This window comes from Cannabis sativa, chromosome 6 (genome assembly GCF_029168945.1).
Source record: "Cannabis sativa cultivar Pink pepper isolate KNU-18-1 chromosome 6, ASM2916894v1, whole genome shotgun sequence".
NCBI classification, from domain to species: domain Eukaryota; kingdom Viridiplantae; phylum Streptophyta; class Magnoliopsida; order Rosales; family Cannabaceae; genus Cannabis; species Cannabis sativa.
The window spans coordinates 13,718,627-13,740,483 of NC_083606.1; the positions used below are offsets into that span (position 1 = coordinate 13,718,627).

The following is a 21,857-nucleotide window of genomic DNA, read 5'->3' on the forward strand; positions in this document are numbered from 1 at the left end:
TTAGAATTAAAATAATGCCAAAATTATTTAAAAACTAATATAAGTAAAAATGTGGGCTAAATACGTTATCATTTATTGCAAACCCCCACAATAAACCATGTGGTTTGATCAATTTCTTGTCAGTCTTTCTTTCTTTGATGGTGAGATCTCAACACTAAGAAAAAAATGAATTAACCATTTAGCCAACTACTTACTCCGGCCGACACACACCATGGGCACCTCACCCTTAAGCATCTCCTCAATTTTGTTACTATTAGTTTCACCTTTTCTTCTTTTTCTTCTTCTTTTTCTAAATCATAACTTATCTTTAAACCAAACCCAGCTAATCATTCACTCTTTATATGCTCCTCTCAATTATAGTTATTCAATTAATAATACTCTTAGTACCAGTACTAGTAGTACTACTACTCCACTCAATAGTACTACTTATAGTCATGGTACTTTGGGTGGTGAAAAAGTAAGCATTATTGGAGAATTACTTTTTGTGAATATATTTTGTTTCATTTATGGTTTGATCTTTGGTTAACACACCATCTTTTGTTGTGTGCTTTTTGAGCAGATTATCAAGAGCAAAAAGAAGAGAAGGTTGGAGAGAATTGAATATGATTTGGGTCAGGCTCGACTAGCTATTCATAAAGCTACTGTGTCTAAAAGTTTTAAGTCTTATAAAAATGAGAGCTTTGTGCCAAGAGGTTCCATTTACAGAAACCCATATGCTTTTCATCAGTAAGTATATACATAGTACTCTCTTCTTAATCATTTCAGAAACATAAATCAGTGTTAAAATTTAGAGCTGTTTTTTTTTATATTAAAATTGATAATTATTTATGGAAGAAAAATAGGAGTCACATAGAGATGGTGAAAAGATTCAAAGTATGGAGCTATAAGGAAGGAGAGAACCCAATATTCCACATGGGACCAGTGAACAACATATATGGGATTGAAGGACAATTCATAGATGAAATAGAGAGTAAAAAGAGCCCATTTTGGGCAAGAAATCCAGAGGAGGCTCACACATTTTTTCTGCCATTTAGTGTGGCTAACATCATTCACTACGTTTACAAGCCAAGAATTACTGAAGATGATTACAAACCAGATCGTCTACATAGACTTGTGAATGACTATGTTGGTGTTCTAGCCAATAAGTATTCTTATTGGAATAGAAGCAATGGTGCTGATCATTTCATGGTTTCTTGCCATGATTGGGTGAGTTTTTCTAATTTCTGTCTTTTTTTTTTTACTTTTTGTGTACTTCAGTAGTGAGATTATTGGGGTAGTTCAGAAAAAGATTCCAATCTGAATAATGTATTGTCTACTTTATTCCTATATTTAGGGACCACAAATTTCAGGTGGCAAGCCTGACCTATACAAAAACTTCATGAGAGTTTTATGCAATGCCAACACTTCAGAAGGATTTAAGCCCAGCAGAGATGTTTCACTGCCTGAAATCAAACTTCCAGTTGGAAAACTAGGCCCACCAAAAGCAGGCCAAGGCCCAAACAACCGCCCAATTCTAGCCTTCTTTGCAGGCAGGGTGCATGGAGGTATAAGAAAGATCTTGCTCAAACACTGGAAGGACAAAGACAATGATGTCCAAGTCCACGAGATGCTCACTGGATCCCAAAACTATCACAAATTAATGGGCCAAAGTAAGTTTTGCTTGTGCCCAAGTGGACACGAAGTGGCAAGCCCAAGAGTGGTGGAGGCTATAAATGCAGGGTGTGTCCCAGTGATTCTATCTCAGAGTTACTCTTTACCATTTAGTGATGTTCTTGATTGGAGCCAATTTTCCATTGAAATCCCAATCTCAAAGATACCAGACATTAAGAAAATCTTACAAGCTGTTCCAAATGAGAAGTACCTAAAATTATACAAGAGAGTATCTAAGGTTAAGAGACATTTTGTGTTGAACCGGCCAGCCCAACCATTTGATATGATTCATATGGTGCTTCACTCCATTTGGTTGAGAAGGCTCGACTTTAAACTTTGAATCTCAACTTTTTTTTTTGTTTTTGTTATTTTTGTTTTGTGTGTGCAGTACATATGTGTTGTATATATACAATTGTATAATGGAAATTTTAAAAGTGAATGGAGAAGATACTTTTTATTTGGAGCTCCTAGTACCATCCAAATTGAAATGCAACTTCGAAAAGTTTAGAAGAATTTAACATTTGAAGAAGAGATCAATTTAAAATCGTGCACATTGTATAACAAAGATCATTTTTTGAGGAGTTCATTGTATGAATTAAAAACACATGTGATAATTATTTTTGAAAATACAAGTTTGATTGCAATATGAATTTGTAATTTATACTCCTCATATCAAGAAATATTGAAAAACAAACGCTTATTTCATCTTATTTGATTGAGATTTTTTTTTTTTTTGAATAAATTGATTGAGAATTTTTAAAAATATTATTTGTTCAAAAATAAATAATTAGTAGAGAAATCCCAAAGTAGTTTATAAGTAAGAATCGTGCATGCATATATATGATAACTAGAAAACAAACCGTGGTTCATGTGCAGAATTATAAATTTATATCAAATTTTGTATTTCAAATTTTAATATTTGTTTTTATATTTTTTAATAGTATGAGTAATTATTCTATCAAACTTTCATTTTTTTTACTCTTAATAAGATAAGAAAAATAATAAACAACGTGGGCACACTCAAACATACTCTCTTGCGAGAAGAGCCTTCCTGAAAGGATGCCTAACACGCCTGAAATCGCCATGGACGACCTGCTTTCAAGAACTCATAACCTTTCGATTTGGATGAAGATGGATGGGAAATTAATGAAGATGGGGTGCCGAGGTTGAAAAGCTTTGTGCGATTGGTCGTCTGTTCTCCAATCGTTCAATGAGTCGTTCTCTTCTGAAGACGATTCTTGATCGAGTTTGGGGGATTTCAAACAAGAATTGGGGAGTTGAGATTAAACTCATCACTAAGGACTCAATGTTCTTAGTCTTCTCCTTTCAATCAACTTTGGACATGAACAGAATTTTAACCAAGAATCATTGGTTTCTCAACAATGGTACTCTAATCTTGGAAAGATGGATCAAATGCCACTCAATTGGGAGATTGTTTTAATCAGATTTCTGATTAGTGGGCGTATTCTTCATCTTCCTCCTCGCTCCATTACCCAAAAAAATCTGGAACGTTTGGCGAGCTTGGCAGGGGACATCATCGAGGTTCAAAAGGTTGACATTTCTAGAATTGTGGCAAAGGGATTCTTTACATTCAAAGTATGGTGTGACATTTTTAAACCTCTTTGTCCGGGGTTTCTTTTCCCTAGTGATGGTTGCAAGATTTGGCTCCCTTTGAGGTACGATCCTTACCCTTTATGTGCTTTAACTGTGGTCGATTGGGACATGAGGCTTGGGTGTGTTCGGAGCCAATTCAAACAATTAAGATGGTACTAGGAATAAAATGCCAAGTTTTGGGACTTGGCTTAAAGTTAATGATAACTATAAAATAAATCGTGCTTCGCGTGCAGAATCATAAAATTATATTAAATTTTGTATTTCGAATTTTGATATTTTTTGTATATTTTTTTAATAGTATGAGTAATTATTCTATTAAACTTTAATTTTTTTTTTTACTCTTAATAAGATAAAACAAAATTATATTATAAAGTTATAATTATTCTAATTATTTAGAACTGAATAAATGCTAATTTTTTAATTAATTAATTTATTATAGATATACATTAGTATAGGTGGCGTTTGGTTGGGAGGAATGAAAATATAGGAATAGAAATGGGAATGTGAAAAGGAATAGGAATGGAATGAAATAAATTTTAAAATATATAAAAAAAATCATTAATTTTTTTCTCTTGTTACATTGGAATGATTTTTCCTTCCTTTTTAAAATGGAATAGTCATTGGAATGTCATTCCAATACTTTAAAATGCAACCAAACAAAGAAACAGAATGCAAATTATTTCCTTTCTATTTCATTACCTCCAACCAAACGACACCTTAATTTTCAAAATATATATAGTTTGAAAAAATATACATAAAAATTGATAAATCTATATAAAATTCATCAATTTTAAAATCGTTGTTATCGTCGTATCTCACTTGTAGTAGTTGCCACTACATCAAAAGTTGCTATTATTACTCTATCTTACTTATAATCGTTATTATCCTTCAAATTTATTAATTAATAATGAGAAAACAGATAGAAATGCATCTAATCAAATTTAAATTCAAATGGTAAGTTTTAAATATTTTTATTTAAAGAGATTTCTTCAAGCGTTACAGAAAAAATTAAAAGTTAAAAAATCCTCACACAAAATACAATTAAAAAAAAAAAAAAAGACAATTGAGAAAATTGTTGTTAGGGGTGTGTAGAAAGTTATCCAATCCAATCCCAACCGACCGATCCAATCCCAACCGATCCAATAGAATCAGATATCTAATCATAATTGGATCGGATCGGATGCAAATTTTAAAAATCCAATTGGATCGGATTGGATGTTGGATGAGACATTCGATCCAATGGATAACCGAACCGATCCAATCCAATATCATCCAATGTCCATCCAATCATATTTAATATTTATAATTTTATATATTTAATTATTTTGTTTTAAAAAATATATTAATTATTAATAGGTTTTACTGTGCACCTGCACACATTGATTTAATATTTTATATAATATTTGCATTTGATGTATTGGACTTGTTTATTAAGACTTTTGCTTATTAAGTTAGATTTTTGTTATATTTTTATTATGGGATTATGAAAATTAGGTTGAATTTGAATTAAATTATTGTTTATTATTGGATTGTTAGGCTTTAAATTATGTTTTTTCATATATTTTTTTCTTTTGAATGAAATTATGGCTAAAATGGATTGGATTTATCCATTTGATCCATTGGATGGATCCAATCCAATCCAATAAAAAACCAATTAAAGCATCCAATGGATGGAACCGACACAATCCAATTCATCTATTGGATCGGATCGGATCGGATGGCTCAATGATTGGATCGGATGGTAAAATTTAATATCCAATAAACAATTGGATTGGATCGAATGGGTCCAAATCCATTGGATGTGATTCAATGAACACCCCTAATCGCTGTCATCACAAAAGAAATATTATGTGATAGGTATATAGATTTTCTTTTTCAAATATTTACATAATAAATAAATAAATAAATACATTTGGTTTAGATAGATATTTTATAAATAAATAGTTTTTTAATTAAAAATAAACAAAATAGTAAAAAAAAAAAAAATCGCTAATAATCTATTTAGGTTTAGATAAATAGATTTTTAATGCAACTTTCATTTTAATAATATGTGCAATAATTTTTAATTATTACTTTTAATATCAAAACTTTATAAGGAGATCGTCTATTATTTTTTATTTTTTAAAATTAAAATTTAGTGGTTTAAATAATAAATTTAGTGTATTTAAATAACAAAATTATTAAAGGAAGTTTAAATTGATTTGGACTAATATATTGAGCCAATTCAAACAATTGAAGATGGTACTGGGAATAAGTCTGCATCCACCTCTACCTTGGTTCCCATAGAACCTCTTACTGTGACCCGAGCCACCTAATGCCAGAAGAGTCTTCCTCTTTTGATTAATATTGGAATCACCACTGTAATACCCTAGAATTAAGAAATGGATTAGCAAAACTCTAATTAGATAATTATGAATAAGTGAGGAATTATATTATTATATAGTTCAATATATGTGAATTTAATTAATTTATAATATGTTAAGACCCCGTTGGTGAGCCAGGAGCATTTTAGTAATTATGACCCGAGAAGGGTAAATTGATGAAATTAATTTAATTACGTGCTTAATAGAACTATATTATTATAGAGTATGCATGTGTTGTCTTTTCAGGTGTGTTCTGATAGGTTGGCGAGGTATAGTCACAACCGGGTATTTCGAGTCGAACTGGGTTCGGGCCCGGAATGCAATTAGATTGAATTAATTGGCATTTTATTTGATATTTAATAATATGAAATTTATTTGGAATTAAATGTGTATGAAATGTCATAAATACCCTTGTGTGGGTGAATAAGTGTGCATTGGCCCTAAGAGCATTTTGGTCTTTTGACCTTTAATTACTATGTTTGACAAAAATTAATTTTTGAGGAAAGTAAATGAAATTTCTAGTTGTTTCTCTCTCTTACTCGACCCCTCTCTCTCTCAAAACCCTCTCTTAGTTTTTCAACTTGAATTTGGGAGAAACTAGTAGAATTGAAGCTTGATTGTTGAGAAAATTGTGTTGGAAGCTTGAGGCTTGAGTGTGCAAGGATTTGAGGTAGTTTTTACAGTTTTTAACTTTGGATTCCTTGCTCAAATTATTTATGAAAAGCATGTTTTAAGCTGTTTTGTTCTTAATGTTGCATGTTCATGGTTTTGATGTGGAATTTGGTGAATTGAGTGAGAAATTGCATCATTCATGTTTGTTGAGCATGGAGTAAGACTATAGGGTATTTCTAGCTTGGAATCATGTGTTTTTATGGGGTTTTTGCTGTTGGAAATTGTTTGATTTGTTGGAGTTGAAGCTCTTGTTTAAGAGCTTGAAGTTGCTAAGCTAAGCTTGATTTTTAGGTTGTTAGTGCAATCTGATTTTTGAGTTTAATTGTGAATTTTATGCATGAAGTATGTGTTTTAAACTCTTTGTATGATGATTAAAAATCTATTTTATGGTTTGGGAGTTTTGGTTATGAATTCGGTTGTTTGGATGTGATTTAAGGGCTGAAATTCGTGGTTTATTGCTGATTTTTCTGGGTTTTAAACCCAGGTGTCGCGGCGCGCCCATTTCTTTCTGGGCAGATCCTTTTGCAAACTTCAAATAGCCATAACTTTGTGATTCGGATTCCGATTTGGGAGTTCTATATACCGTTGGAAAGCTCTTTTCGAGCTCTATCTGAATATCTAAATTTTAAATGTCATGTGAATATTTTATGAATGTGAAATTAGGGGTTAACCCTAGTTGTGAACTCCCGGATTGTGTGACTAGAATTACCGGCACCTGATCAAGAGCACCCGGGGATTCGGAATCTCTGATATTGCAGGACAACAGGTAAGACAGTGGTTAGCACATAGAGTATGCATAGTGGCGCTTATATTGAAAGTGATATGCATGATTGTTTAATAACGGAGATTAGGGTTATTACCCTAATAGGAACGGTCTAGTTGCCTAGGGTTATTACCCTAGTGATATATGTGTGTGTGAAAATGCCATGCCATGTTATATGTAATGAGATTCAAGGATTATGCGTTTAAGGCATAATCAGGTTGGACTCGGTAAGCATAACCGAGATGAACCAATTCTAAGGCCTTAATGTATTTAGACGTGTGAGAGCAACATGTTGATCTACGCCACGTAGATATAAACAAATGTGTTGGCGCAACACATAGGTCTACGCCACGTAGACATAAATGGGTATGTAAATGCAAGATGCAAGTCTGTGTCACACACACATAAGTGAATGGCATATTATTTTAAATAGCATGATGAGCTTATTATTATTGTTGTGATTTATACTGTCTTGCTGGGCTTGGCTCACGGGTGCTCTACTGTGCAGGAAAGGGTAAGGCATTAGTTGATCAGCCATGAGTTCAGGAGTTGGGTAAAGAATGTACATGTCCGGGCCATATCAGACCAAGCGGGTTGAGGGTCTACCAGTGTTGAATTTTTTAAACTCTATTTTGCCGCTTAGGCCGGCTAACAGAAAGAGACTTGTAATAAAGTTTGTAAATATTTTTGGGATCCCAATTGCTGTAAAGTTTAAATTATTACAAGTTTTATTTTCATTTTGTTTATTATAAGAGTTTAAATTCTGTGCTATTTTAATTAGTGATCCCATTTAGGGGATTACGGTTTCATAAGTATTTTGGGTAACGTGCCTAATTATTTAGGGTGTTACAACCACCATCCCTACCAAAACTAGGAGTAAGAAAAGTGGTAATCCTACCAACACTTGGAGTCCCTTGAGGCTCCTGTAGAAATTTAATTTCACTTTCGACTCGAAGAGCCTTCTCAACCATCTCAGCATAGGTTGTTGTGTCGTTTTTAGTGATGATCAAATCATGTCTAATCTTGGCATTCAAACCTGCCAAATATTTTTCTTTCTTTCTAAAATCTGTAGGTACTATACCTGAAGCCAACTTGGCAAGTCGATCAAACTTAGTTGTATACTCTGTCACTAACATGGTCTCTCCCTAAACCAACTCAATGTACTCCTTTCTCTTAGCACTACAAATTGCCTCATTGTAATATTTAGCATTAAACAGATCTTGGAACTCTTCCCAGGTCATTGTAGTGACGTCCCATGTGAGGGACACCAATTCCCACCACACGAGGGTGTCCCCCTAGAATTGAAACGTGGCACAGGTCACCCAGTCATTTCCGGTGACACCCATAAAATTCAGGATCCTTTCAATCACTTTCAGCCATTGTTCTGCCTTCATGACATTAGGACCTCCTAGAAAAGTTGGAGGCATTTATTTGCGGAATTTCTCATACAAAGGATCGATGCGGTTACTAGCAACATCTTATTCTGCTGGCACCACTAGAACCAAAGCGAATGTCATTTGCTGGGGAGGCATAGCAGGAGGACCCTACTGTCTCAGGCTCTGGATCTCTTCATCTTGCTAATTAATTTGGGCTTGCATTTTTACAAACCTTTTCTCCCAATCTTGAGGAGCCTGTAATGGATTTTCATAACCACTTCCTTGAAATCTACCACGGCCTTTGCCGCGTCCACAAAGATTTAGAGGATAACGACCTCCCCAACTATCTCCAGTCTCAACCGTATTACCCTGACTCCTTGTATTTCACTGGGCGTCCTTAATATATGACTTAGCCTGTGAACCCATAAGTCAAGTAGGTCAAACAACGATCATGTACAATTAAATTACTGCATACATAGGATTTTAGGCAACACATTATTCAATTAATATATTACTAACATGCTTCCTATCATGCTTTTCTAACCAAATAAATCACCAAACAAGTAAAGGCTTACTGAACCGTAAGTTGAGCTTGTCTCTAACGATGATTATACATATCTTGATGGTTTTTGGTAAATAACTTGGCAACTCTGGTACTAAATTGTAATGCCTTACTTATTTAGGCACGCTACAATAATTTTCTAATTATTGTGCATGCCTTTGCTAATCAAAGGATTTCTTGAAAATCATGTCAAATTTAAACTTTTAATTAAACTTTAAACTTTTATAAATTTACAACCGTACATAAAAGTCGGGATCCCGTCTTAAAAGTTTATAACCATTCAGAATACATTTTGTAAATATGTTGCTTCATTGCTCTGCGACTACAAAATAAAGGCGCAAGTCGTCCCGAGACCAAACTCTCCAAGTCTAACAATCCTGATATGTACAATCTCCTCAAGCATTTGACTCACTGGTGCTCAACCTTCGCCTTTCCTTTACCTACACATGTAAACAGTAACTGTGAGTCGACAAACTAAGTAACAAAAGCACAAAACTTATAACATAATAACAACTTGTATCTAGGCGGCCATACACCTATTTAAAAGGCTTCAGATGCATCAAGAACGTTCTTAACAGAAGTACGACCTCTGTACTACATGCACTAGATATTTGTCCCGTACTGGTGTTGGTAGGGCTGAATCGTACCCCGAGTACCACTGACTGTTATACCACATGCACTACGTACTCTTCCCGTACTATTGTTGGTAAGACTGTGTCGTACCCTTAGACATCATATACTGTACCAATACACTCAGTACTGTAACCTTACTAGTGTTGCTAGTATATAAATCACATAATACTACATTCATATAATACACATACACATTTTATACTAATATTACTTTATTTTCTGATTTAAGTGTGTCGGTTAACGTGAATAGAAATTTATGCGCTGAACGGAGTCTCTATATCACAGTCACGCAAAATGGGTAAACAACTTGCTAAAACCTTTACGAGGACCTAAACTAAAAATTAGAAGTTTCTCTATCGATAAGTAGCATGACAATGTCTTAAATATTGAGGAAACATGAAAAAACGAGACTTTAGAAAACTGCTAGAAAAAATGGTAGGCCGTTTTTCTCGATAATCTGCCAGTCACGGTCTGCCGTTTTCTACTGCAAAAAAATACCAAGTCTCAATTCGAGCTAAAACCATCCCCAAACTTGAAACCAAGTTCCAGAACACCTATTTACGCATCAATAAATAAAACCCAAGTAATAACAACCAGTAAAACACACAAAATCAAAAAATGCTATTATTGAACCAAGTTTGAGTTCTTGAAGTCAAACTTGTTCAACCACTCACTTAGCCACCAAAACCAGCTCAACTAAGCACCAAACAACCTAAAATTGGCCAAGAAAATAACTTCTAAGAGCTTAGGGTTCGGACATAACCAAATCACTAAAAATTACATACTTAAACTCAAAGAAAAACCATAAAAATCCGAAAAGAAAAGTACTAAGGATCAATAGTAATTTTAAAAAGAGTAATTTGCGGCATAAATACCTAAGTTTTATGCCGAGTAGCAGATAAATACCTAAGTCGTATTTTTGGCGGTAAAAATACCTTCCGTCACTAGTGTGGAACTTCCGTAGGTACCTGGCCGTTATGTGCCAGGTTAGTGTCCACATGTCATTCTTTGATTAGTCCACATCATTTAATTTATATATTTTATTTAAAAAATTAATTTAAACATTTAAAAAGTATTTTTAATATTAAAAAAAATCATTAAAAAATGTAAAAATTATATTACAATTAAACATAATTTATTAAAAAAAAAAAAAAACTAAATTACATACTTAAATAAAATTAAACACATTTAATATACATTCAAATTCATCCATTGCCCAAATAAAAAAAAAAAAATAATCATCCATTGCTCCTGAACCCAGAAAATTTCTAACCCCAATTCAAATTCATCCATTGTTCTTCCTCAAATTTTTGTTACTCAGATCTACCTGTAGCAACATCAAATGCGGTCGAAAACCTCATCACTCACCAACATCTATCTAGCAAAATCAAATTGACAACAAAAATTGAACCACCAAAAAAACCCAGAAAAACTTGAGTAATAATAAAAAAAACTCAGGAAAATACTTTTGACAATGAACAATTATACATTACTGTAAGTACAAACCTAACTTGAAAATTTGTTAAATCACTCCTCATGCCATTAGTCTATGAATATCATTATCCTACGATAACTAATCTCATGCATCTTATTGGGGATGTATCATTAATGTGCTCACTCTGTGGTAAACCTAAAACAGAGATTAGTCACAGAAAACCAACATAAAAATTTCAAGGTTCAAAGAGTAATTTCAGAACAATCTTTATACACTAAAGTGAGGTTGATACCCATATTTAGATTCAAGAAAATATCAACCTTAGATAAGAAATTAAAACCAAAAATGCAAAAAAGAAAGAAACTTAGTGCCTGTTCAACAGTTAATCTTCTGGAAGAATCCTTACAGATCATCTTTCTCAACAGATCCTTAGCCGATGGAGAACCCGACCGGAAAATCCTCGTCAGAAACCTCAAGTTTCCCCTCAAAACAGACTGGAAAATCTCGTTGTACTCTCTGCCCAAAAGAACCTCCGGCGCCACATAATACGGCGTACCCACCACCCATTCGACCAAGCCATCCTCGTTAAGCCACTCAGCAGAGCCGAAATCAGCGAGCTTGAGGTTCCCTATGGAGTCGAGCAGAACGTTCTCCGGCTTAAGTTCTCTGTGAAAAATGGGGAAAATAAATTAGGGTTTTTGATAGAGAAATGGGATAGAGATGTAGACAAGATTACTGGTTTTTCAGCAAGAAGAAAAGGCAAGGAAGAAGAAGAGGACGATGAAGGGGACGAAGAAGAAAAGGGCAAGATTACTGGTGTTTGTGAATTAGTTTTAGGTTTTGAGTTTTAATTAATGAATTATTTTATTTTAATTTAATTAAAATATAAATATGAATATTAAATATTTATTATTTTATTTTATTTTAAAACTATTTTTGTTTTATTTTTAATTTTTAAATTGATTTACAAATAAAAATTTAAAATTAAATGACGTGGACTAATTAAAGAATGACATGTGGACACTAACTTGGCACATAACGGTCAGGTACCTACGGAAGTTCCACACTAGTGACGGAAGGTATTTTTACCGCCAAAAATACGACTTAGGTATTTATCTGCTACTCGGCATAAAACTTAGGTATTTATGCCGCAAATTACTCTTTTAAAAACTATATATTGTTAAACGACGAGTCGTTTATTCACTTGAGTAAGCAGACACACAAAACAAGACACAGAGGACATGAAAACCAACATATGTGATCCGACCCCTTAACGAAGCAGAGAGTGTGGTCCGCTAATGGCATTGCCCTAAACCTCCATTAACGCAACCACACACCTTTCTTCCTTCTCTTGTTCGGATTTATCTTCATTTTCACTCTCATCTTTTGCTCAACTCAAGCTCATTCTTTTCTCTCCCAAGAACCACAGACGCGGCGGTCCAGCCAGCGGAGAGGAACACACCCTTTACTTCTCTCCGATCAGACTCGGTATCCATGGACGCCAAGGCTACTCATGAAGCTTTCGCTGGGCCTGGCGGACAACGCTCCTCCACGATTCCGTCCGGCGAGAACTCTGTTTGGGCTGACGTCTCTCCCCTGCTTGACGCCGCCTGTAGAGGTTAGTTGTTTTCTTTTAATCTTCTTCCCTCTCCTCTCTTTTGTTCAATTCTTTGCTTCTCTGCTGATGGTATTGCATGTTTGGTTCGCAAGAAATTAGAGGAAAAGAGAATTTGGATGGGAATTCATCGTCAATAATCAGTTGTTTTTATTGTATTAGATTCTGTTAATCTGATAAACGAACAAATTCTAAACTATAAAAAATGCAAAGAAACCTTTTTCAGTTTTTAAAATTAATGTTTGCAGATCTTGAAGACGGCGAGCTCATTCATGGAGATAACTTCAATCTTTTTGCCGCCATGTCTGCTCTGGAGGTATGCATAACATTCTCAATTAATCTTTGTGTCCCTTGTTTGATCTTTATTGAAACTTTGGAGCTTCTTTTGGAAATTACTTTTGTGGCTTCATAAATTTGTTTATGGAAAATTGTGTCATTGTTTTCATGGAGATGATCGAACCTACTTACAGGAGACAATTGTATAATTCACTACTCTATAATGAAAATTTCTTCATGGTTTGGTGCAATGTGTCATTTTCAAACTTTTTAAAAGTTTAGTTTGTTTTAATTTGGTCTGGCACAGTTGACAATTATGTAAAGAATTGCATGGCCTTGCTAACAAACAATGCATTTGTGATTGCACTTTTATTTTTTCTATGGAAATATAAATATGGTCTTTTAAATGAATTTTTTCATGTTAGATAATGGACCCAAAGATGGATTCTGGCATGGTATGTAAATACTACTCTGTTGAGGAAGCAATTGAGGATGGTGTTGCACCAATTCCGATTAGTTTTGATAAAACTATTGATGTTCGATGCACTATTGATATCATGGACCATCTTCTTGCTTGCGAGGTATTTATTTTAAACATTCCTTTCTCAATTGGTGTTATTATTCATGGCAAAATCAATGCTGCTTTAGCTGATGCCTTTAATCATGAGATGTTATTCTGTCTAATTCCTATTATACCGTTGTCTTGAGGTATCAAGGAACCTTGATAAGTTTTATCACTCTTCTTTCACTAGATAACTTTTTTAACTTTGTAATATGTTTCTTCACTTTTGAAGAAAACTATAATCTAATAAACATAGCATGTTGTCTTTTATACTAAAACATTATTACATAAAGTACAAAGAAATGTGTAAATTTATGTATATATAAAAGTCATTGTGTGTGTGTGTGTTTTTTTTTTCATCTAAATTACTGTTTTCATGGCAGGCAACATGGCACAAGGGTCATTCATTGTCGCAAACTGTTTTCTCTTGCATATATCTTTTGAGGCCTGATAGGACATCTTCACATGCGTTGTTGCATTCCTTTTGCAGAGTCATACGAGCAACCTGCAAGGAAGTTATTTCAGTTGTTTCTAATGCACGCACACATGAAGTAAAGTATTCCCATAACTTTTTTGGTATATGCTGTTTAGACTTTAGGGATTGCCTTAGGCTAGCTAATTTACATCTCACCACTACTTCAGTATCTTATTAGTTATTACTTGTTTAGTTCCAATAATTAGGAAAGTAGAAAGTTTATGAAGATAAAATAAATGCATGTTTTCAAAATTATCTGCCCTGAGTATATCTTGGGGAAGATTGAGAAGAGTTAGTTAATGAGTTGATACTTGTAGTTATGACTATTTTCAATACGTAGTTCCTAGGGCTGATAGAGTGATGGTAAAAAATCTACACTGGGGGCTTTATAAAGGGCTTCACTTTTTTTTTTTGAAGCAAGGGCTTCATTTTCTATAAGTGTAGAAAAGTATCATTTATTTTCGACTGTGAGATGCCACTAAATTTAGCTGCATTATAAAGTTATTATTATTATATAAACTTTATGCAGGAAACTTTATCTGATCATATCTTCAGATGAAACGATATGGTTACAGTTCTGATAATGATTTAACATCTATGGTAGGAAGAGGACCTTTTTACAATGAGTTATGGCCTTCCTTTGAATGGGGATGGAGATGATAAGTGCTTAACTGTGCTAAATGCTGTTGAAGAAACACTATGTCGTCAATTGCGTGCTTGCAAAGCACCATCTTCTAGAAGAAAAGTGTTAGAAGGTAGACATTGAAAATGGTCAATTATTACTACACCTTTTTTTTTTTTTTCTCTATGTATTTCTAAATCAATAATTATATATATATATATATACATAAAGAAAAAAAGAAATAAAAAGGGTCTAAAAGTGGGTCACATAAAATACCTACAAAGATGAGTATTGATAATGAAGGAAAATCATTTAGTCACTAATAGTTTGGAGGAAGAATATTTTCTTCATTGATATTGAACTGAGAATGTACGTAGTTATTTATAGAATACATAGTTGACTAACAACTTGGAGAATTTGAACTATACAAGGAACGGTACAGTCTATTCCTAGAAAGTTTCTTGAAAAATAAGGACAACTTGCTAATACAAAATTCAACACGTGGTTTGAACAATCCCTTTGTGAAAATGTTATTCGTCTCTAAAGATGTTAGTACGAAGGGCAAACAAATGGAACATGCCTCGTTTCTTGATGAAATGATGATCAATCTCTACATGCTTTGTTTGGTCATGTTGGATTGGAATTTTAGCAATACGGTAAAGTTTCATTGGAAGACACAGGTAGGTTTAGCTCCTCCATAATTTGATGTAGAAAAATCACCTCACATACTTCATTTGCTATTGCTCTGAATTTGGCCTCAATTTTTCTCCGACTACAACAATTGGCTCACCAATTGACTCCGAAGGATCCTATAGATAGACTGCATCCATGTGAACCTTTTTGGGAGAATGCATAAAGTGGCTCACCAATCCACAACAAAAGCAATGTCGGGCCTTGGATAAGATAACTAAATTAGTCCCCCAACCAATTTTTTATATCGAGTTTTATCAACTCCTTCCTCACCATTACCCAGTTTCACATTAAGACGAACTGGTGTGTCAACAGGCACCCACTCATCCCTCATCCTAGTGTCTTTGAGTAGGTATAGAATAAACTTCCTGTGGGATACCTAAACATATTTTCTTTATTGATATTGAACTTAGGGTATATGTAGTTATAGAATACATAGTTGATCAGCTAGGAGAATCTGAACTAATACAAGGAAATAATTGTATAATCTATTCCTAGAAAGTTCCTGAAAACTAAGGAGAAGATATTCTCCTGATTAATTCTTTTTTGTCTACAGTCACATACATGATGAGTGATCTGCTGACTGGTAAGTGGAAATGCCATTTGAACAAATAGTCTATATACTCGAGTTTTCCAACATAATCAATCGTCTCATGCAAGGACGAATGCCATCAATGGGCAAAACAAATAAGGAGAAGAAAAAGAGGAAGTGAACTTCTCAACTCATGAACCTTAGGTTGATAATGAGAATATTAATATTTCTCATGTCACCAAGTAAAATTATTTCCCGAACTGCCTACATTTACTTTGAGATGTTTTAAAGTATAACTTATTCCTTGTTACTTTGATATTGTGGAATGAACAATAGCTTTTCTTTTTGTTTACTGCACTCTACATTCTCAGACCTCATGGTGTTTAACATCTCCTTGTTATATCCTAATTTTGGATGCAGATATAGAGCCATTACAAACTATTGTCGATCTGGAAGAAGGCTATTGCAAAGCTTTGTTGTGCCGCTTACGCCTTCGTAAGGTTTTAGCCTGTGTTATTCTTATTAAATGTTCTCAGCATAGCATGTATATAAATATATATATTTTCATATTGGCTATGTAAAAATTCAGATTCTCGTCTGTGCATTGTTTCTGGGTACAACCATACTCAAAAGAAAATTTTTCATCATGTGGTACATACATTAATAAGAATTTGTTGGTACAAATCATATAATTTATATTATTGTTTTCCATGTTAAATGTTATTGTAGAATTTAGCTCAGAGACAAGCCAGCATTAACCGTTTTGCTTATACGTGTCCATAAATAATTTTCCTTTTGTGATAAGTTTAATTCAAGATCAGTCACCATCCTTTTATTTGCTTTCAGCATTTTTATCATGTTCTTACATGTATGAGGCGTCCACAAGGGAGAGGCTTGGAGTTGGCGAGAAAACATATAGCCTCCTGCATATCAGAGTTACAAAGCATCCTTTCTTCCTCGGAATTCCTTCGATTTAGTGCTTCAGGAGCTTCCGATGATGGTTTAGAAGATAAAACTACTGCTTCTGGTTGTCAACCGATTGGGTTTGATGCTAGTTTAAATTGTAGGTTGGCTGCCCCTACACCACCACGTGCTATTAAAATTCTTAGCTGGAAAGAGGTAAGGCTTAAATAGTTGCTTTTACTTCTATGTTGTTTTCTTTCTTAACTTCTCATTTTTTTAATGCAGGCTGTCAAATATTTTATGAAACTTTTTCACGATCTTGACATTATATGTTCGTATTCATTGGACCCATCTTTAGACAGTGTATTGCACTTTGTGGTTCAATTTCAAAAAACTCAACCAGATCTAGTTGCCAGGTCTCATCTGCAGGTCAGATTTTGATGAACTTTTTTCTTTCGTGTTGGACTTCATGGTGCAAAATTTGTGCTAAATTTGAAGTGACTTTATATTTATTTTGAATTGTAAACATTGAACATTTACACCATTTCCCCTGGTGCAAACTTTGTGCTGAATTTGGCTAAAAAAATGAGCCAATGCGATATTTGGCCTAATTTTTGCAATTGTACTCTAATGCATTTGGTGCAAATTAACTTAAAAAGTCAACAAAATCATTTAATACTTATTGAAAGTAAAGAAAAAAAATAGTAAATAAGTAAATAAAAAGCTAAAAAGCTTTAAACTAATATAAACAATATTAATTAGTTGCAAAGAGTAAATAAAAAAAAAGTGATATTTATTGTTAAATGTCAACTGGGATTGTCATGTGTACACCTTTGTACACGTGACAGTGAAACCTCGAAACCAATGAATACATGACACGTATACGCAAGTGTACACAGTGACAATCCAATTGGTATTTAAACTGGTGCCTCAACTTTGCAAAGAAAAGTGAAGTTTTTGCCACAAAATAAAATATTAGGGGGTTGTGTATAAAATTAAAACATAAGAGGGTTTCGCCGCCAATTACTCATTTTTTTCTTCTAAAACCTTTAGTATTATTGTTTAGTTCTCTAATTATTATTATTATTTTGCTAAAGTGTTCTCTAATTATTATAATCATAGTTTCTCAATCCCTTTTACTTCTGATCAGCTTCTTCTGGTTCAAGATGCGAAACTCCATGGTCGGGATCCTATCTTTGCTGTTATTACTAGAGCTGCAGCATTGCCTGAAGCTACAAAGAACCATGATATTCAAAAAAATGAATTCGTTATACAATTGGGACAGGTGACAGGCAGTGAATTTTCTGTCTCTCAAGGTGAAAGAATGTTCTTCTAATTCATGCCACTAAATCTTTGTACCAATTGTGCAGTTAGTGATCAATCTCCTCAAAATTATTTGTACCAATAGTGCTTGGCAAAGGCGTAAGCTTGGGAAGATTATGCAAGATTGGCGTGTAATATACTTACAGGTCTGTTCTAATAGAGTTTGCAAAATTCTATCTCTTGGGATGTTATTTATATTTGGTTTCATTTTTCTGAAAGTCATTCAAATTTTCAGGAAAAGGGAGTATTCATCTTATTGTGAGCAACCTTTATCACTTGTTGTTGTTGTTGTTGTTATTTAATTGTTTTTTCCTTTAGGGTAACATATGAATTTAAACTAGGAGAAATTTCTATTTATTAAAAATTAGATTCAGTAAGGGTGCTAAACTATCATAACAAGAGGCTATTTCCATTGCTTTGGATTTAAGGGGGTGTCTGGGAGTGGGGTGAGAACAAAACGGGAGTTACAATCCTAAGACGGGTGTGTGTTCTTTGGGTTACAGCGGTATAGGATGGTAAGAAATAATTGTGGATTGCAAAAAGCAGCAAAGCAAAAAGCAGAAAACAAAAGAAGTGTAGAAGTTTGGCCTCTCCTCTTTTTTTCAAAAAAAAAAAAAAAAGATGGGTGCTGTACTTTTTTTTTTACATTTCATATTTAATAAAGGAAACTCTTTATTTTACTGAATATGAACAACAAAATTTCAATACATCCCTTAACTGTTCCAAGGCTCTAATTGTGTTTCAGGAGTGTAGAAGTTTGTTTCCTATCCTATTTCAGACTCGTGGATTGCTCTTAGTTTAGGGACAATAGAATCCTTTTTTAGAAAAATTAGTTTGCTTTGTTTTCAGAAGAAACTTCCATCTTTATTTCTTTATTCCATGCTTGGACTGCTCATGTAATGAACAGACATGGTGATTTACTATCATCTTAAATGGGAAACTTAATTATCAGTGTAATTGACTATGAGCAAAATGACATGTAACTTTTGGTCTCTGCCAGGGAAACCATTTTTTTAAGCTGTTTCTTGCTGTATTAATTTGACAAGTAACTTTTCTGCCTTAATTTGTATTAAATTTATTTGTTAACTATGTTAGTTTTCTTGCCGGCTTTGCAGCTAGAGATGGTTTTCAAAAAGGAGTGCGGTGAAAATGCAAGCATGTTGAATGAAGAGGTATGTCAATGATATCCACTTCCATGCTTTGCATTGCTATTACTATTTAGCGATTGCCGTAACGTTAACAAAATTCTCAACAACATTAGATACGCATACATCCCATTTAAAATGTAAAAGCTTTGATGAGATTATTTATATTAAAACCAAATGCCATACTTTTGCCCTAACATTTGAATTAAAGATTTTATTCACGGTAGTGACAAATATGGATTATTAGCTCTTGTGGGGTCATTAATACATTCACACAATGATCTTGTTCGTTACACATTTAGGGAACTTATTAATTATTTTCTTATTTGGTAGCAGTGGAAGTTTGGAGGTAGATTATTCACTTACAGTTTAGTGAGATGTGGCACCGATCTAGGGGCTACAACCTAAAATTCTCTAAATGATGGGAGATTAAACTGTTGATGAACTTTAGGAGTAAAATCAGCTTAGTCTCCATTCTAAACCAACATTATAAGAATTCTTTTATCATGTAAATTTTGAATCAATCAAAAGTCAACCTATGTACATTATTCTTACAGATAACCTTTTTCGTTATTCCCGGTAATAGGAAGAAAGAGTACTGGTAAACTAATCAAGGTTTGTTTTACCCTTTTGATTGATTCAGGTATGTCTTCCCTAAGACAATTTCCTCTAAATAAATCAAAAAGGAATATACCTAAGAAAATATCAATGAAAAGGGATAACACAGGCATGCCTGTTCAGAGTTTTAAGGACTTTGCGTGCAATTCGTAAATATTTATGTATGAACGCCCCCTTTTAAGGATCAGAGTTCCTCTTTGGCGGGTCAGATCACTTAGATGGTAGAGTATGAAATTCACTGGGTTACATTGACTTGTGCTTAGCACTCTTAATCTTGGAAGTTTTTATTTTTAGTCTTTCTGAATAGATTTAAGACATATGATTGCTCTTGTGATTAAATTGTTTTGGCATTCCACAGAATTCATGGGTGAAAATATTTCAACATATCCTCATTTGGGTGGAAGAGCAAACATACTGGATAGCTTCTCGGTTTCTAATTTTGGGTTTCGAGTTAGAGTTATATTCCCCCAATGAATATTGCATGGTGTATTGGTATTTATATGTTGTACTGGTTAAGCTTGCAGAAAAAACTCATCTTAAGATGGCAGTCACCAGTGGGTCTGGTAAGTGTGCCATTAAAAATTCTAACCTTCTCTGAGCAAATGCACATTTGTATAGACTTTCATATTTGATGGTTATGTTACTACAAATTTTGCCATGTTTTGAATTTTTGTACCTCTGCTAATCAGGTAAAAGGAGAGGAAAGAAAAAAAGGGATACTTCAAAAGATGTGTCGAAAGAATATCAAATCCCACCAGCGGTTTTGTTTCTGCAGTGTCAAATATGTTTGGCTGAAGGGCTCACTATGGTAAATGTGCTTGATTAATATGTTTCCTAGATAGGACATTCAACACCACTTCCACCATTTAACAGTGACACCGAGTCACTGACAGTAGCCAATTGACCGAAAAGATCCCTCTACCCTCTATCATTGGTAGATGATTTGGTTTATTATATCTTGAGCCCTACACTCAATTAAAACACTCTTATTCAATCCAATATTTTCAGATGCTTGCTGCTCTTAGGAATGAACAAAGAATTTTCGAGATTCGAAGCCCTTTTAATACCGAGTATGAGGTATGATTTTATTTTCCTCTTCAGCTATTTGGGCTGCTGGAAGTTCCGTTGGTTGGATTCTTATAAAGATCTTTTGTCTCCCTAAGCTTAAGTTTGAACTTGTTATTCCAGAGATTTATTCAACATTTCGAGCTTTTACAAAAAGCAAGCATTCCTGATCACATTGCATACCCTTCATTTCAAGAATCCACAACCTACGCTCGCTTCTCGGTGAGTAATCCACAAGCAATCTTCATATTGTTTATGCGATCCTCTGGGAGACTTACTGGTTTTTTCTTCTTCTTGTTCAGAACCTGCTTATGTACAATTGCTTCAAGGATGCTCTGAGGATGGCAAAAGAGGTGAAGAGTAGTTTCTCAAATGAACCGGACAAATTAGCCGAACTTAGAAAGTTAGAGCAAGTAGCGGAGCACAATAGTATCGCGTTGAATGTGATTTGCCGGGTTGGAACTCTTGACCCTTCTCTAAAGGTTTCTTTTGAGTTCAACCACCATCCTTACTTTGCTACCGCAGTAGTTAAGAGATCTTGATGGTGTCTTTTAATAATGATCTCAACAATTTTGCAATGCATTAAAGATACAGATAGAGTCTTGTTACGGCTCTTTCAGTATCAATATTTGTTAAAGACGTCAATTTTTATTACATTAATTGTAATTGCAATAATAGTATAATAAAACCATATTAGTTTTCATATTAGTTTTATTACAAATATTTTTTTTTTTTTAATTTTGAAAGAGAATAAGTAGGTGTATGTATACACCCGTGATAGCGATTCCAGCTCGATGTTGAGTGTTGTTCACACTTCACATCGTATAATACCTCGTATGCCATCTCAAGTTCCAGCTGTCATTCTTTTTTTGGCATTTTTATGTTTTTTAAATTTGGATGTGTTAAATATATATCTTCTAAAAGAAAGGGGTTTTTTTTTTTATTTTTTGAAATTATCTAAAA

General features: G+C 33.8%; 2 protein-coding genes and 1 long non-coding RNA gene across 6 annotated transcripts; all 3 read left to right on the plus strand.

Annotated features, from left to right (window-relative positions):
• Window positions 1-50: 50 nt before the first annotated feature.
• Window positions 51-2,118, plus strand: LOC115724843 (probable glycosyltransferase At3g42180). Of its 2 annotated transcripts, XM_030654202.2 has the most exons (4): window positions 51-457; window positions 560-726; window positions 843-1,206; window positions 1,334-2,118. In XM_030654202.2, exons 1-4 carry the CDS (start codon window positions 212-214, stop codon window positions 1,988-1,990), a joined length of 1,434 nt encoding a protein of 477 aa, XP_030510062.1. In that variant the 5' UTR covers window positions 51-211; the 3' UTR covers window positions 1,991-2,118. The 2 variants fall into 2 exon arrangements, with proteins under 2 accessions (XP_030510062.1, XP_030510063.1); XM_030654203.2 differs by lacking the exon at window positions 51-457 and having other exon boundaries at window positions 586-726; window positions 835-1,206.
• Window positions 2,119-6,052: 3,934 nt separating this feature from the next.
• Window positions 6,053-7,833, plus strand: LOC133039070 (uncharacterized). 2 transcript variants are annotated; one of them, XR_009688600.1, is made up of 2 exons: window positions 6,053-6,297; window positions 7,571-7,833. It is a non-coding gene; the product is annotated as an uncharacterized LOC133039070 (long non-coding RNA). The 2 variants fall into 2 exon arrangements; XR_009688599.1 differs by lacking the exon at window positions 6,053-6,297 and adding an exon at window positions 6,645-7,065.
• A 4,431-nt stretch (window positions 7,834-12,264) lies between these two features.
• On the plus strand, window positions 12,265-21,602 carry LOC115724836 (uncharacterized). 2 transcript variants are annotated; one of them, XM_030654190.2, is made up of 17 exons: window positions 12,276-12,686; window positions 12,932-12,999; window positions 13,385-13,540; window positions 13,905-14,072; window positions 14,601-14,751; window positions 15,865-15,894; window positions 16,261-16,340; window positions 16,687-16,959; window positions 17,029-17,172; window positions 17,894-18,028; window positions 18,114-18,212; window positions 19,182-19,238; window positions 20,188-20,392; window positions 20,519-20,637; window positions 20,838-20,906; window positions 21,018-21,116; window positions 21,197-21,602. In XM_030654190.2, the coding sequence occupies exons 1-17, from the start codon at window positions 12,563-12,565 to the stop codon at window positions 21,434-21,436; spliced, it is 2,217 nt and encodes a 738-aa protein (XP_030510050.1). In that variant the 5' UTR covers window positions 12,276-12,562; the 3' UTR covers window positions 21,437-21,602. The 2 variants fall into 2 exon arrangements, with proteins under 2 accessions (XP_030510051.1, XP_030510050.1); XM_030654191.2 differs by lacking the exon at window positions 15,865-15,894 and having other exon boundaries at window positions 12,265-12,686.
• Window positions 21,603-21,857: the final 255 nt, after the last annotated feature.

What these genes read in the sequence shown, in the direction of transcription:
- LOC115724843 (XM_030654202.2), top strand. Translation starts at nt 212, where the DNA reads ATGGGCACCTCACCCTTAAGCATCTCCTCAATTTTGTTACTATTAGTT. An exon ending in AACCCATATGCTTTTCATCA is followed by an intron (nt 727 to 842) that starts GTAAGTATATAC and finishes GAAGAAAAATAG; the next exon opens with GAGTCACATAGAGATGGTGA. An exon ending in TGGTTTCTTGCCATGATTGG is followed by an intron (nt 1,207 to 1,333) that starts GTGAGTTTTTCT and finishes TCCTATATTTAG; the next exon opens with GGACCACAAATTTCAGGTGG.
- LOC115724836 (XM_030654190.2), top strand. Translation starts at nt 12,563, where the DNA reads ATGGACGCCAAGGCTACTCATGAAGCTTTCGCTGGGCCTGGCGGACAA. An exon ending in GCCGCTTACGCCTTCGTAAG is followed by an intron (nt 16,341 to 16,686) that starts GTTTTAGCCTGT and finishes ATTTGCTTTCAG; the next exon opens with CATTTTTATCATGTTCTTAC. An exon ending in TGGCTGAAGGGCTCACTATG is followed by an intron (nt 20,638 to 20,837) that starts GTAAATGTGCTT and finishes CAATATTTTCAG; the next exon opens with ATGCTTGCTGCTCTTAGGAA.